The 14266-nt window shown below is 42.4% G+C and overlaps 1 protein-coding gene across 1 annotated transcript in view; it reads left to right on the top strand.

Moving 5' to 3' along the window:
• ASH1L (ASH1 like histone lysine methyltransferase) overlaps positions 1-14266 on the top strand; it is a 190086-nt gene that overhangs the window by 153608 nt on the left and 22212 nt on the right. Inside the window, exons 10-13 of the mRNA XM_080825089.1 lie at positions 1109-1154; positions 1272-1380; positions 7615-7821; positions 7950-8096. Coding sequence (XP_080681215.1) covers positions 1109-1154; positions 1272-1380; positions 7615-7821; positions 7950-8096 — 509 coding nt within the window. The remainder of the gene's footprint in view (positions 1-1108; positions 1155-1271; positions 1381-7614; positions 7822-7949; positions 8097-14266) is intronic.

The following is a 14266-nucleotide window of genomic DNA, read 5'->3' as shown; positions in this document are numbered from 1 at the left end:
TTTTCACATACAAAGGAGATTCTCCTACCAAAGGAAACAGGAAAAATGTTTAACACGCAAATACTTTTAAAAGATCTTTATGTTGGGAACTAAAAATGGGAAGGCGCTGTTTTTCTCTGCTTCTTCCCTAATGGAAAAGTTTCCCCTGGCAGTTTTTGTAGTTAGCCGTAGCCCAGGCCTCTGGTTGAGAACAAGCATCAGGAAATAGAAGTTGTCATACAAAGGAGGTGAACAGGCTCCTGACCTTTGCCAAAATTCCACCAAAGTTAATTTTGGAAAGCCAGAAGCAGTGGACATTCCCCTCTGCATTCTCTTCTCTTGGTGGCCTCTCTCGAATTCTAAGAGGATCAGTTTGTTAGATATCTGTCTCCGAGTTCATGACCATGAAGGAGACAGTGCTCTGACGGTCCTGCTGAGAAATGGAGGTGGGCTGTTTTTTGCAGGTTAATACACCCTCACCGAGACCACAGTGCTGCCTGCCTTCGTCCTGCCTCTTACTGGACAACACTGGCCAGCTGATCACCCCTGTTCTACTACCTTCCTTTTTTCCTTTTTTTTTTTCTGAATGCCTTCTTAATTGCAATAAGAGCTTCCTTTCCTGCCTTCCCTCTCCCCTGTATTCACTAAATTAATTGCCTTAATTAAAATGTGAAAAGTGTTTTTCTGGAATACCACCCTGAAAAGGCCAGGGCACTCATCTTTTCAACTTCACATGCTGGCCAGACCGTCTCAACAAGCCCTTTGAGTGTTTTCCTCTCTTTTCATAGAGGCAAACTGAGTCTTAATGTATCCAAAAGAGTAGCCTCGTCCTGCAGGGTGCTTTCCCCGCAGGGTAGTGCGCACATATTCCCGGGAAGCTCTTCCACGTTTCTTCTCTTGTTGAATCTGTTTCTCTCATCCTAATCCAGTAAGTCACTTCTTATTTCAGGGTAAAAAGTGATAGCACCAAGAATTTCCCTCAAGTGTATCCAACCCAGAAAGTCTTTCTTATAAATATTCCCATACGAGCAGAGCACGTGAATAATTTCTTATATTTTTAGTGATTGATGCTGCTGTCTGGTATTTGAAGTTAAATGCTATATCTAGATTTTTCTTTTTTTTCTTCTAGCTGTACAAAAAGCCAGATGTCCCACTATATAAAAAAATCCGTTCAAGTGAGTAACTTGAGAGCTATTTTTTTCTGCCTTCATACCATCAGTGTTCTTCTTAGCCTAGCACTTAGAAAATTGTCCTCTGTGTTCACAAATTACTCTTTGCTGTCTTCTCTCAAGATGTCTACGTTGATGTCAAGCCCCTTTCTGGTTACGAGGCCACCACCTGTAACTGTAAGAAGCCAGAGGATGACGCCGGGAAGGGCTGTGTGGACGACTGCCTCAATAGGTACTGTACTAAAGTGACTTCTCTGAAAGCACAGGCTTCAGGGTAGATGACACTTCATTTGGAGGGAAAAGTTAAGCTCTTTTATTTCCTCTCTTGAAGTTGCACAAAGCTACATAAAACCTAATTGATGGGTCTTGGGCTGGTTCGGCAAAGTACCATAGACCTGGTGGCTTAAACAGCAGAAATTTATTTCTCACAGTTCTGGAGACTGGGAAGTCCAAGGTCAAGATGCAAGTATTTGATGTCTGATGAGGACCCACGTCCTGGCTTACAGACAGCCACTTTCTCCGTGTGTGTTCACATGGCCTTTCCTGAGTGCATGCTTGTGGGGAAAGAGCTCTCCGTTCCTCTTCCTGTAGGGACGCTAATTCCTTCATGCAGTTCCTGTCCTTATACCCGCATACAAGCCAGCTGCCCTCCCAAAGGCTCTGCCTCCAAATTACCCTTACAGTGGGGGCGAGGGCTTCAGCTGTTCATTCTGGGGAGACACAAGCATTCAGCCCACGACATCAAGTATTCAGGAAATTTTAGAAAATTTCCTAGATCTCCGTACGTGGTAGCCATAACCAGGGAGCAAGGTGGGATGGTGACGGTGAGGAGGAAGTAAAGCATGATGTACTCTGAGGGAAAACCGGGCTGGTGAGCCACTCGCGTACGCACACAGGTGCACATGCGCTGACTGGGCCAGCGGCTCTGATGAAAGGTGTCCGTGCTGTCGCCAGAGAATGAAGGTCTGGGGTCTGGCTAGTTTGGCGATCAAAACTATGATTTTACTTTGGGGCCATTGAGTTCTAAATGACATGGAGATTTCAGAATGGAAATGTCTGATGGAGACCCAAGAATGGAGATCTAATTTGATGGGTTTTAGTTACATATGCAAATTTATAGTAAAAAAAGAACCAGTGAACTTGACATCAATAATTCCTCTTCTGGATAGTTTTCCTGGCCAGAGACGACTGCTTCCCCAGTGTCTGGTCAGCTGTCCTGGGGGCTGCGGGAATCCGTGTTTTAAGGCCTCCTGTAACAGCGCGCCAGCTGGAGCATTCTCACCACGTTGTGGGCCCGGCACGTCTTGCACACACAAGCGCAGTTGCAGGGTCACAGCTGCCGGCCTGGTCTGTGCTGTGCACTAATTGTTCTTTACTCACAGATGTTTTATATGTATGCTTTTTTTTTTTTTGGTCTTTTTTTCTCTTTTTATATGTATGCACACTTTTATGGGTCTGTGTGTTCTGTGTACTGGTGCAGCCCACGGGCTCCCCGTTGTTAGGTCTCTCCCCTTCCGTAGGTTGCCGCGGGCAGGTCGCCGTCCGCTGCGCTCTGCCCTTCCAGTTATCCCCGTGTTTTCCATTAAAAATTGCGCTGCTGTGAAACTGTGTAGCTTCCTCTTTTTTTTAACCCTTAAGGTGTATTCTGAGAAGAATTATCTGTACAAACTGCATGAACATCTGTGTCATTCTTACTGTATATCATACTGACTATACACTGTATACTTACTGCCCAGTAGCTCTCGTGAATTAGTGCGTTGATTTGCAGGATTACCACCGGGACATGAACACACTCACTTCCCTATGGTTCACCTCCTTTAGGCAGTCACATCGAACTTCATTTTTGGTGCTTTAATATTTCATTGGTTTAATGTTTGGGACTATCATATGTCTTTAAAATTGCTTAAATTTGCATTCCTTTCTATGCTAACATTACTGTTTTTTTATATGATATTGTATTGTCTATGAAATTGCCATAATATAGCTACCATCACATTGGTGAATTCCTCTCTTTTTCCCAGTAGTCTAATGAGATAGGTAATAGTTTTATGTTTTATAAATGAAGGATTTTAGAGTTTGTATACTAAGTTGCCCATATTATATACAGCACTTAACTGACAAACAGAATTTGAACCCACGTGTGTTTGATTCAAAACTCATGTTCTTTCCACTATATATACTGCTTATTGCATAAGTCATTAGTCTTTTAACGACATAGAACTGAAATCTGAATGTCTGCATTTCCACAATTACATTGGTCGTCTTATGTCATTTTTTTAATCAAGAGTTTTATTTATTTATTTGATAGAAATCACAAGTAGGCAGAGAGTGAGAGGGAAGCAGGCTCCCCGCTGAGCAGAGAGCCCAATGCGGAGCTCGATCCCAGGACCCTGAGATCATGACCTGAGCTGAAGGCAGAGGCTCAACCCACTGAGCTACCCAGGCGCCCCTGTGTTGCCTTTCTTTAAAAAAAAAAAAAAAAAGTCAAATACGGTACTGCCAACTTTGTAAGACTATGAACCCTATATCCCTATATATTCATGCATCTAATGTAAGGGGGAAAAATGCACAAATACTTAAGAAAAATGAAAATATATTATTCAGTGGATGCTTCCATATATATTTAAAAGTAACCCACATAAAAATTTAGTTAAATGGAGCTACTTAAAATGTCTTTCCTGTCTTAGTAGTCAAGGCATTGTAAATATTTGTGGGGAAAACTCAAAGATCTGTAAGATTCAGTTTTATGTCTGTGTAAGGCTCATGTAGCCCAAAGGAAACTGAATTCAGGATGGTCTTAAAAACAAGTAATGGGCTTTTATAAAACATTTTTAGAACATGGCCTCCTCTCTTCTAAACACCTTCTAGGAATCATCAGCGTTGTTTATAAATTCTATAAGATCTTCCCTGCTTGATACTTGCGTCTGTACACCATCCATATTGAACCCATTACTGCTCCAGAACATTCCACATTCCCTAGAGCAGAGTCTCATAATTCATTTCAAGCTGCTTTTCAACCCTGTGTCCATTTGTTGACAGCACATGCAGAGCCTACCCTCTCAGCGCTCACAACAACAAACATGTTGTGTAACAAAGCCAAATACACTTAAGGGGAGATGAAGGGGTATTGCCCAGGAAGCCTTGCATTGCCACCAGAAGCAGTGACTCCTGAGTTCACAAGCCACAGACTGAACGTCAAGGTCCGTGGCTAACCCCTGGGGGCCCTGTCTGAGTGCCTTTGCTGAGTACAGTTTACTTCCACTTGTCCCCACAGGGAGCATCTCCAGGACCCTTCACCTTTTGCTACAGAAGAGCAGTAGGCCTTCAAATTCTTGGTCCCAAAAAGTAGGGAGGATCCTCCCATGCTTCCAAGGCTCACTCCTTCCTGACCTGGCACGATTTCTAGTAGGACTATTTTTCATGTGAAAACCCGTCTCTACTCATGGGAGACGGTCTGACCTCCGTAGCTATTAAGTCACTCTCACTAGTACACTTGCCAGTGACTCTTAAACATTAAATCTCACCAGGTGAGGGGAAGAGCTTTCCGATCTAGGTCTGCATCTGGAAGGAGAATTCTCTCGTCTTACAGTGAACGGCATTCTGTAGCTAAAGTGAGTGGCATCATAGTAGCCGGCCCGTTAGCTCAGTGGGCTCGAGCCTGCCGCTGCTGAAGTTAACGGCAGTTTGTGCTGTAATCAGCACCGTCGGGTCATGGTCTGCAGCACCTGCTTTCACATTGTGATCCGTTTGCAGTTTTGTTTTCCAGACACGAAAACTAGAATATGTTTTACTTTTTACATAAAGGGCTTATCTTTTTTTGTTGTTTTTTTTTTAAAGATTTTATTTGTTTGTTTGTTTGAGAGAGACAGAGATAGGGAGAGAGAATACAAGTTGGGACGAGAGGGGGAAGCAGGCTCCTCGAGGGAGCCTGATGCAGGCCTCGATCCCAAGACCCTGGGATCATGACCTGGGGCAAAGGCAGCTGCTTAACTGACTGAGCCACCCAGGCGCCCCCAAGGGCTTATCTTGATCATTAAAATGAATGGAATATATTTCAGTGCCTTCAGTGGAAGCCACAAATTTTCAACAACCTCTAAATGAGTGTTCTCCAGCAGAAATTTTTTAAAATTGATTTTAAAATCTCTTTCATCTCAGCACTCTGTTATATTTTAGTTCTTTTATCCACATAAAGCTTATTGTTTTGTGGGTTTTAAGGTATGATGAAAATTCACGTGGGGTATTGTGAAGAGGGGGTTACAGTTGAAACTATGAGCATGAACAAGCCTTCCTCTTTTTTTTGTATTTAAATCCAATTAATTAAATGTAGTGTCTTATTAGTTTCAGAGGCAGAGTTCAGTGATTCATCCGTTGCATGTGACGCTCAATGCTCATTACGTCTTTCATGTCCATCACCCAGTTACCCCAGGCCCCCATCCTCTGCGAATGAGCCTTCTAAAAATAGGAGGAGCAGGAATGTGCCATGGAAGGGAGAGAGGGAAAAAAGGATTTCTGGGTTTTTTCAAAAAAAAAAAAAAAAAAAGAATTCGTTATTGAAAAGGTGGGAAATCCATTATGGTAAAAGATGAAGGAGGAGAGCATTTTCAGGTGGGACATTCAGTCGTATTCATTGAGCAGAGAATTCGTTCAAAGAATGAATAAAGGTAGTGAATTTGGCAGTAATGTAGTGTCTTTCTCACAAGTTCAGCTGAGTGTCTTGAATTAAATAATCTGGTAGGAATTTTCTCTCTTACTGCTCATTTATGTGATTTGACACTGTTTCCTGACCTTTAGAAAAGGATAATGTTTATTTGAAGAATGGCTATGAAAGTACTTTATATTATAAAATGTTAAATGCTTTCTTAACAAGATTTGTAAGTTACGATATGGATGTGTGTGTGTTATATAAACTATAATGTGATATTCTGATCTGCCACTATATTCTTGATCTCCTTTGTTTTAATCATGTTCAGCAGCCTTACTGTGATTCTAAACCAAACACCAAAACTAAATGGCTTCTCTGAAAGATTGAGAAATACAAAAAAAAAGAAAGCAGTTAGAAGACGTGTGCATACCAACTTTTCTCTACTATATTGAGAGTTTTTTGCTTGTTAATTCACTAGAGGTTATAAGTTCAGCTAGTATAGAGATTGGAAATGTTGTTTCCAGTATGGAGATGTCATTTACACTAATGAAATGTAAAATTCTTTTTTTTTTTTTTAAGATTTTATTTATTTATTTGACAGAGACACAGCAAGAGAAGGAACACAAGCAGGGGGAGGGGGAGTGGGAGAGAGAGAAGCCCACTTCCCATTGAGCAGGGAGCCCAGTGCAGGGCTCGATCCCAGGACCCTGGGATCATGACCTGAGCTGAAGGCACACACTTAATGACTGAGCCACCCAGGCGCCCCCATGAAATGTAAAATTCTTATAAAACAACAACAGTGCAGCGGCACCTGGATGGCTTTCTTAGGCTAAGTGTCTGCCTTCAGCTCGGGTGGGTCACAGTCCTAGGGTTCTGGGATGAAGCCCCACATCGGGCTCCCTGCTCAGCGGGGAGTGTGCTGCTCCCTCTGCTCCTCCTATCCTCCACTCATGCTCTCTCTCTGTCTTCCTCTCTCTCTCAAATAAATAAAATAAATTTTAATATTTTGAGAGAGCAAGAAAGAGAAAGAAAGCATAAGCAGGGGGAGTGGCAGAGGCAGAGGGAGAAGTAGATTCCCCGCTGAGCACCACGCCTGATGCGGGACTCGATCCCAGGACCCCGGGATCATGACCTGAGCTGAAGGCAGATGCATAACCAACAGAGACACCCAGGCACCCCTCAAATAAATAAAATCTTCAAAAAAAAAAGTAGGGGTGCCTGGGTGGCTCAGTGGGTTAAAACCTCTGCCTTCAGCTCAGGTCATGATCTCAGGGTCCTGGGATCAAGCCCCGCATCAGGCTCTCTGCTCAGTGGGGAACCTGCTTCCGCCCCCCTCCTGCCTCTGCCTATTTGTGATCTCTGTCAAATAAGTAAATAAAATCTTCAAAAAAAAAAGTACTAAAATGTATACTTAAAAATACTTATAGTGTAAAGTTTATGTGTCATTTTACCACAATTTCAAAAGAAAAAACACCTGTAAATGCCCATCAGCTACTTCAAAATATGAATGCTATGTAATCTTAAAATTGTTAATTCCTCTGTGGGTTGTAGTTTTATTATAGTTTTATCCTTAGCACAGAGCTAAATAGGACAGTGTTTACCCAGGATGCTTAGTGGACAGTTAGCTTAATAATATATTCAGCATTTATAACTTCACTTGGAAATTTTCAGTATTATTAGTTTTGAAGTTGTGTACTCTTCGCCCTTGTGAACCTTGAAAAAATAAAAATTTAATGTATTTTAAAAAGTTCTTGTAAAACAAAAATGGGTTCATGAAGGCATATATAATATTAATTGGCATACAATTATCTCTTTTCTTTCTAGAATGATCTTTGCCGAGTGTTCCCCCAACACTTGCCCCTGTGGTGAGCAGTGCTGTAACCAGAGGATACAGAGGCATGAGTGGGTGCAGTGTCTAGAACGATTTCGAGCTGAGGAAAAAGGTTGGGGAATAAGAACCAAAGAACCCCTGAAAGCTGGGCAGTTCATCATCGAATACCTAGGGGAGGTTGTCAGCGAGCAGGAGTTCAGGTACAGTGATGAATGATGATACTGCAGTAAAATGGCAAAGGTACCAGATTAGAGTGTAAAGTGGAAGATTTCAAGTTTACTTTGAACTTAATCATTAATTGAGTTTCACTTCTTCCTCTCCTCTTTAGGAACAGGATGATCGAGCAGTATCATAATCACAGTGACCACTACTGCCTGAACCTGGATAGTGGGATGGTGATCGACAGTTACCGGATGGGGAACGAGGCCCGATTCATCAACCACAGCTGCGACCCAAACTGTGAAATGCAGAAATGGTAAGGAAGCAAGGGAAGGTGAAGTCCCAAATCCTGAGAGAGCAGAAGGCGTTGAGGGTATCTGGAGATGAGTCTGCCTTCAGGGGGAGTCCGCTTTCGCAGCACCTCAGGTGACTCTCCCCAGGCAGAGTCGGCTGCTGCTCTTTCTTCTCTTCATCTTAACTCCTCCCATAAGAACACGGCAGTATATGTGATGATGTAATAATAGTAATTCCTAAGACTTGGCAACTGCTCACTGTGTGCCCGGCTCTGTGTTACATGTTCTTCTGCTGTGAGGTCACTCAGCATATTTATGACACGCCACTGGCTTTGTCACGGTGAGAGACAATAAGAAGTGAAATAGATAAGAGTCTAACTGAAAAGCAAAAAATTACATCTAAAAAACAATGGAAAAGGGGCACCTGGGTGGCTCAGTGGGTTAAGGCCTCTGCCTTCGGCTCAGGTCATGATCCCAGAGTCCTGGGATCCAGCCCCGCGTCGGGCTCTCTGCTCAGCAGGGAGCCTGCTTCCCCCCCGTCTCTCTGCCTGCCTCTCTGCCTACTTGTGATCTCTGTCAAATAAATAAATTCTTTAGAAAAAAAAACAAAAAATAAAAATAAAAAATAGTTGAAAAAAGATAATAGGAGAAGATTCTAGGAAGATGGTGGAGTAGGAAGCATCAGGAGTCTGTCTCCCCTTAGATAGTTACACTGGCAGAATCTGTCTGATGTAACAACCTTGGAGTCTGTTGAAGGCTTGCAACCACTAGGCGAGGCCCGAGATGGTAACTCGCCTTCCTTTTAGTCAGTTCAGTCCACTTCAGCTCTTAGAACGGTAGCAACTCCCGTGCCCACCCCCAGCCACATGGAGGGTAGCTCCGCACGCACCCCAGCAGCTTGCACACAGACCGCAGGTGCTAGGATGGGTAAGGAGGACCCTGTCCTCTAAAAACGGGGAGTCTGGGCTCTGATTGCTGCTTCTGATCACAGACGTGCAGACAAAGATGAGCAGCCATTGTGGTGGCCCCTCCCACCATTGTGGTAAGCCCCTCTCCTGCCACATGAAGTGACTTCCAGGAGACTTGAAGAGCCAGGGCCCTATTTCTCCCCTTCATTTTTCACGGTTTTTTTTTTTTCCTTTTGGGGGCCAGGTATTAAAGATTAGGGCATGTGAGCCTTGGGGAAGTTGGGAGAACCTTATTTCTAGACATACCACATTATTAGGTCCAAATTTGCAGTGCTCAAGAAGAAGCCACATGAAATACAAAGAAACGGAAAATGTGGCCCATTCAAAAAAATACAATCCAAAACAATCTGTCCCTAAAAAAGACTCAGTGGCAGATATGTTAGACAAAGACTTTATAAAACACAAATCTCCAAAGGTGCTCAAGGAACTAAGGGACAGTGTGGAGAAATTCATGACAATGATGTGTAAGCAAAACGGAAATATCAGTAAAGAGATAGATAGCCTAAAAAGAACAAAAAAATACTCTGAAAAGTACCATAATTGAACTGAAAAGTTCACAAGAGGGAGTCAGAGGCAGATTTGAACAGACTGAAGAAGAAGCCGTGAACTTCAAGATATGACAATGGAAATTCTTAAGTCTGAGGAGCAGAAAGAAAAACATTGAAGGAAAGGGAACTGACCCTAAGGGACCTCTGGGACACCATCCAGCAGACCAGTATATGCATTGTGGGTGTCTGAGAAGGACCAAAGAGAAAGAGGCAAAGAGTGTTTGAAGAAATATTGGTTGTAAACTTCCTCAGTTTGATGGAAGCCGTGAACATGAATAAGCACAAAGCTCACTGAACTCCAAGTAAGATGAACTCAGAGACACACAGCAGGAAACATAATCAAACTTCCAAATGATAAAGAGCAGATCTTGAAAGCGGCATTAGATAAGCAAGTCATCACATACGATAACATTACGTGCAGATTTCTTACCAGAAATTTTGGAGGCCTGGGGTGCCTGGCTGGTTCAGTCAGTGGAACCTGTGACTCTTGATCTCGGAGCTATGGATTCAAGCTCCATGTGGAGTATAGGGATTACTTAAAAATAAAATCTTTAGGGTGCCTGCGTGGCTCAGAGGGTTAATAAAGGTGGAGGCATTTCACTCCCTGATTTCAAACTATATTATAAAAGTATAATAAGCAAAACAGTATAGTATTGGCCTAAAAATGATATGAATTTAATAGAGAGCTCGGAAATAAACACATGCTTATATGATCAATCAATTCACATCAAAGGAGCCACGAATATATCGTACAGAACAAGACGTCTATTCAATAAATTGTGTTGGGAAAACTGGACCCCTGTCTATACCATACACAAAAATCAAGCCAAGATGTATTAAGGACTTAAAAGTAGCACCTGAAACCATAAAATTCCTAGAAGAAACCGTAGGGGATAAGCTCCTTGACATCATTCTTGGTGAAGACTTTCCAGGGTTGACAGCAGAAGCAAAGGGCCGCAAAAGCAGAACTAAGCAAGTAAGTCGACATCAGACTGTAAAGTTCTTAGGCAGCAAAGGAAAACAAAACAAAATAAGGCAACCGGCAGAATGGGAGAAAATACTTGCAAATCACATATCTGATAAGTGGTGATACGTGAAATACAGAAAGAACTCCTACAGCTCGTAAGAGCAAAGCACATCACTACCAAGTCTACAGTAATACTGAAGATTTTTTTTTTTTTTAAAGATTTTATTTATTTATTTGACAGAGATCACAAGTAGGGAGAGAGGCAGACAGAGAGAGAGGAAGAGAAGCAGGCTCCCTGCTGAGCAAAGAGCCCGATGCGGGACTTGATTCCAGGACCCTGAGATCACGACCTGAGCTGAAAGCAGAGGCTTTAGGTGCCCCGAAATACTGAAGATTTTAAGAGAATGCCGCAAACAGTTGTACGCCAGAAGATTGGATTACCTAGTTGAAATGGACAAATTTCTTCTTTTTTTCATTAGCATATAATGTGTTACTAGTCCCAGGGGCACAGGTCTGTGAATCGTCAGGCCTACACACTTCACAGCTCTTACGATAGCACATACCCTCCCCAATGTCTATCCCCCAGCCACCCCATCCCTCCCCCTCCCCGCAGCAGCCTCAGTTTGTTTCCTGAGATTAAGAGTTTCTTAGGGTTTCTCTCCCTCCCCGGTCCCATCTTGTTTCATTTTTCCCTCCCTGCCCCACATGGCTCCCCACCCTGCCACTCAAATTCCTCATATCAGAGAAATCATATGATCATTGTCTTTCTCTGATTGACTTATTTTGCTCAGCATAATACCCTCTAGCTACATCCATGTCGTGGCAAATGGCAAGATTTCAGGGGTTTTGGTGGCTGCATAGTGTGAAATGGACACGTTTCTTGAAACACAAAACCTACTAAGACTGAATCATAAAGACACAGAAAAATCTGAATAGACTCCTAACTAGTAAAGAGCTTGAATCACTCATCAGAAATCTGAACAAAGAAAAGCCCGATCTGAGGGCGCCTGGGGGGCTCAGTGGGTTAAGCAACTGCCTTCGGCCCAGGTCATGATCCTAGACTCCCGGGATCAAGCCTCACATTGGGCTCCCTGCTCAGTGGGGAGTCGTCTTCTCCCTCTGACCCTCCCCCCACTTCTCCTTCCCCTGCTCATACTCTTTCTCTCTCACTCTCAAATGAATAATCTTTTTCAAAATCTTTTAGAAAAGGGAGAAAAATCCATACTAGACAATTCTTAGTAGTTAAAAAGTGGAAAGCTTTTCCTGTAAAGTCGGGAACTACGTAAGGAAGCATACTTTTGCGCTTCTGTTAAACATGGTAGAGGTGGTCACCAGAACAACGAGACAAGGAGGAGAGAAAAGACATTAGAATTTGAAAGGAAGAAGTACATTTAACTTTATTTGTATATGACGTGATTTTATATGTAGAAAATACTAAAGACTCCACAAAGAAGCTGTTAGATATCAGAAATAAATTCAGCAATCACAGGGTACAAAAAGTCAACACACAAAAATCAGTTGCATTTCCATACACAGTGAACAAAAGGAAATTATAAAAACATTTCCATTTACAATAGTACTAGAAAGAATAAGATACTCAGAAATTAACCAATGAGGCGAGAGAATTGTACCATGAAAACTACAAAACGTTGATGAGGAAAAATTAAAGAAGGGACACCTGGGTGGCTTAGTTCAGTACCTTCGGATCAGGTCATGTTCTCAGGGTCCTAGGATCAAGCCCTGCATCTGGCTCCTTGCTCAGCGGGGAGCTGCTTCTCCCTCTCCCTCTCCCCCTGCTCTTTCTCTCTCTCTCTCTCTATGAAATAAAATCTTTTTTAAAAAAGATAATCCGATTGAACAGCTTTCTGTTTTTGTAATTTTTTTAACTTTAAGCATTACATAAAGACACAGATTTTAAGTAAATTACCATCCATTTTTATAAATGTATACACCCATACAACCCACATCCTATCAACATAAAGAACATTTCCATTGTTTCAGATTTAGAATCTTGCCACCTCGAAGGCAAGCAGTGATGTGGTTTCTGTCACCAGATCTGTTTCGCCTGCTGCAGAGCTGCATGTCTGTGTGGTCTTCTGTCTGGCTTCTTCTTTCACGTAGCGTGTTCTTACAGTTTATCTGTGTTGATTTGTTGATTTTTATTCTGGACTAATGTTCCTTTGTATAAATTCACCACAGTTTGTCCGTTTTCCTGAACTTCCATTTGGAGAGTTAAATAAAATGAACAAACTCCTTGAGAAAGCACAACTTACAAAATGGCACAAGAAGAGATAAAAAGTCTAAATGTCTGCCAGTGAAATTGAATGTATAAATTAACAGTTTCTGACAAAAGAAGCTCCGTGCTCAATTATCTTCACTGATAATTCTTCTGTATACTTAAAGAAGAAATAATGTCTGTACTACCAATATCACATAAACTCTTCCATTTCTTTTTTTTTTTAAGATTTTATTTATTTATTTGACAGAGATCACAAGTAGGCAGAGAGGCAGCAGAGAGAGGGGGGGAAGCAGGCTCCCCGCAGAGCAGAGAGCCCGATGCGGGGCTCAATCCCAGGACCCTGGGATCACAACCTGAGCTGAAGGCAGAGGCTTAACCCTCTGAGCCACCCAGGTGCCCCAAACTCTTCCATTTCTTAAGGCTAGTATAACCTTTGTCTGAAACCTAACAGCATTGTTAAGAGAAATAAGAAATATGGGTGAACATCTCCCATGAACATAGACACAGAAATCCTCATTAAAATATTAGCAAATGGGGCGCCTGGGTGGCTCAGTGGGTTAAGCCTCTGCCTTCGGCTCAGGTCATGATCTCAGGGTCCGCACTGGGCTCCCTGCTCAGCAGGGAGCCTGCTTCCTCTTCTCTCTCTGCCTGCCTCTCTGCCTACTTGTGATCTCTGCCAAATAAATAAAATCTTTAAAAAATATATTAGCAAATCAGCTCTAGCAATATGAAAGGTTAATACATCATGACCATGTGGGGTTTACTCCAGGAATGAAAGGTTGTTGAACATTCATAATCAATGTAACTTACTACATTAACAGAATAAAGGCAAAAAATCATTTATCATCTCAGTGGGGGTAATGGAAGATAGAAAAAGCATTTGATAAAATTCAGTAGTGTTTATAGGGGTGCCTGGCTGGCTCAGTGTACTGTTGGAGCATGCAACTCTTGATCTTGGGGTTGAATGTTTTTTGTCTTTTAAGATTTTATTTATTTATTTATTTAGAGCAAGCATGTGAACGGGGAAGAGCAGAAGAGAGATAAGCAGACTCCCTGCTGAGCAAGAGCCCAACATGGGGGCTAACCTCCCCCCAAGAAAGTAGCCCTGGCTGTAAAGGAACGGATAATTTGAAAATTTCATCGAAAGACAGTATTACAACAGTTAATAAGCTAAGCCATATGTTGGGGAGAAGATATTTACAATATTTATCTGTCAAAGAACTTTATAAATCCAGAATCTACAAATAAATAGGGAAGCCCAATTTTTAAAATAGTTCAAAGACTAGGAATAGCGAAAAGAATACAACAGTATTCGGAACAGGGGGGCCGGGATGGCTCAGTTAAGTGTCGGACTTCAGCTCAGGTCATGGTCTCAGGATCCTGGGATCGAGTCCTGCGACCGTCTCTCTGCTCAGTGGGGAGCCTGGCTCACCCTTTCCCTCTCCCTCTATCACTCATGCTCCCTCCCTCT

Source organism: Martes martes (genome assembly GCF_963455335.1).
Source record: "Martes martes genome assembly, chromosome: 15".
NCBI classification, from domain to species: Eukaryota; Metazoa; Chordata; class Mammalia; order Carnivora; family Mustelidae; genus Martes; species Martes martes.
Note: the sequence above shows the minus strand (reverse complement) of the source record. Positions and strands in the feature narration are given on the sequence as shown.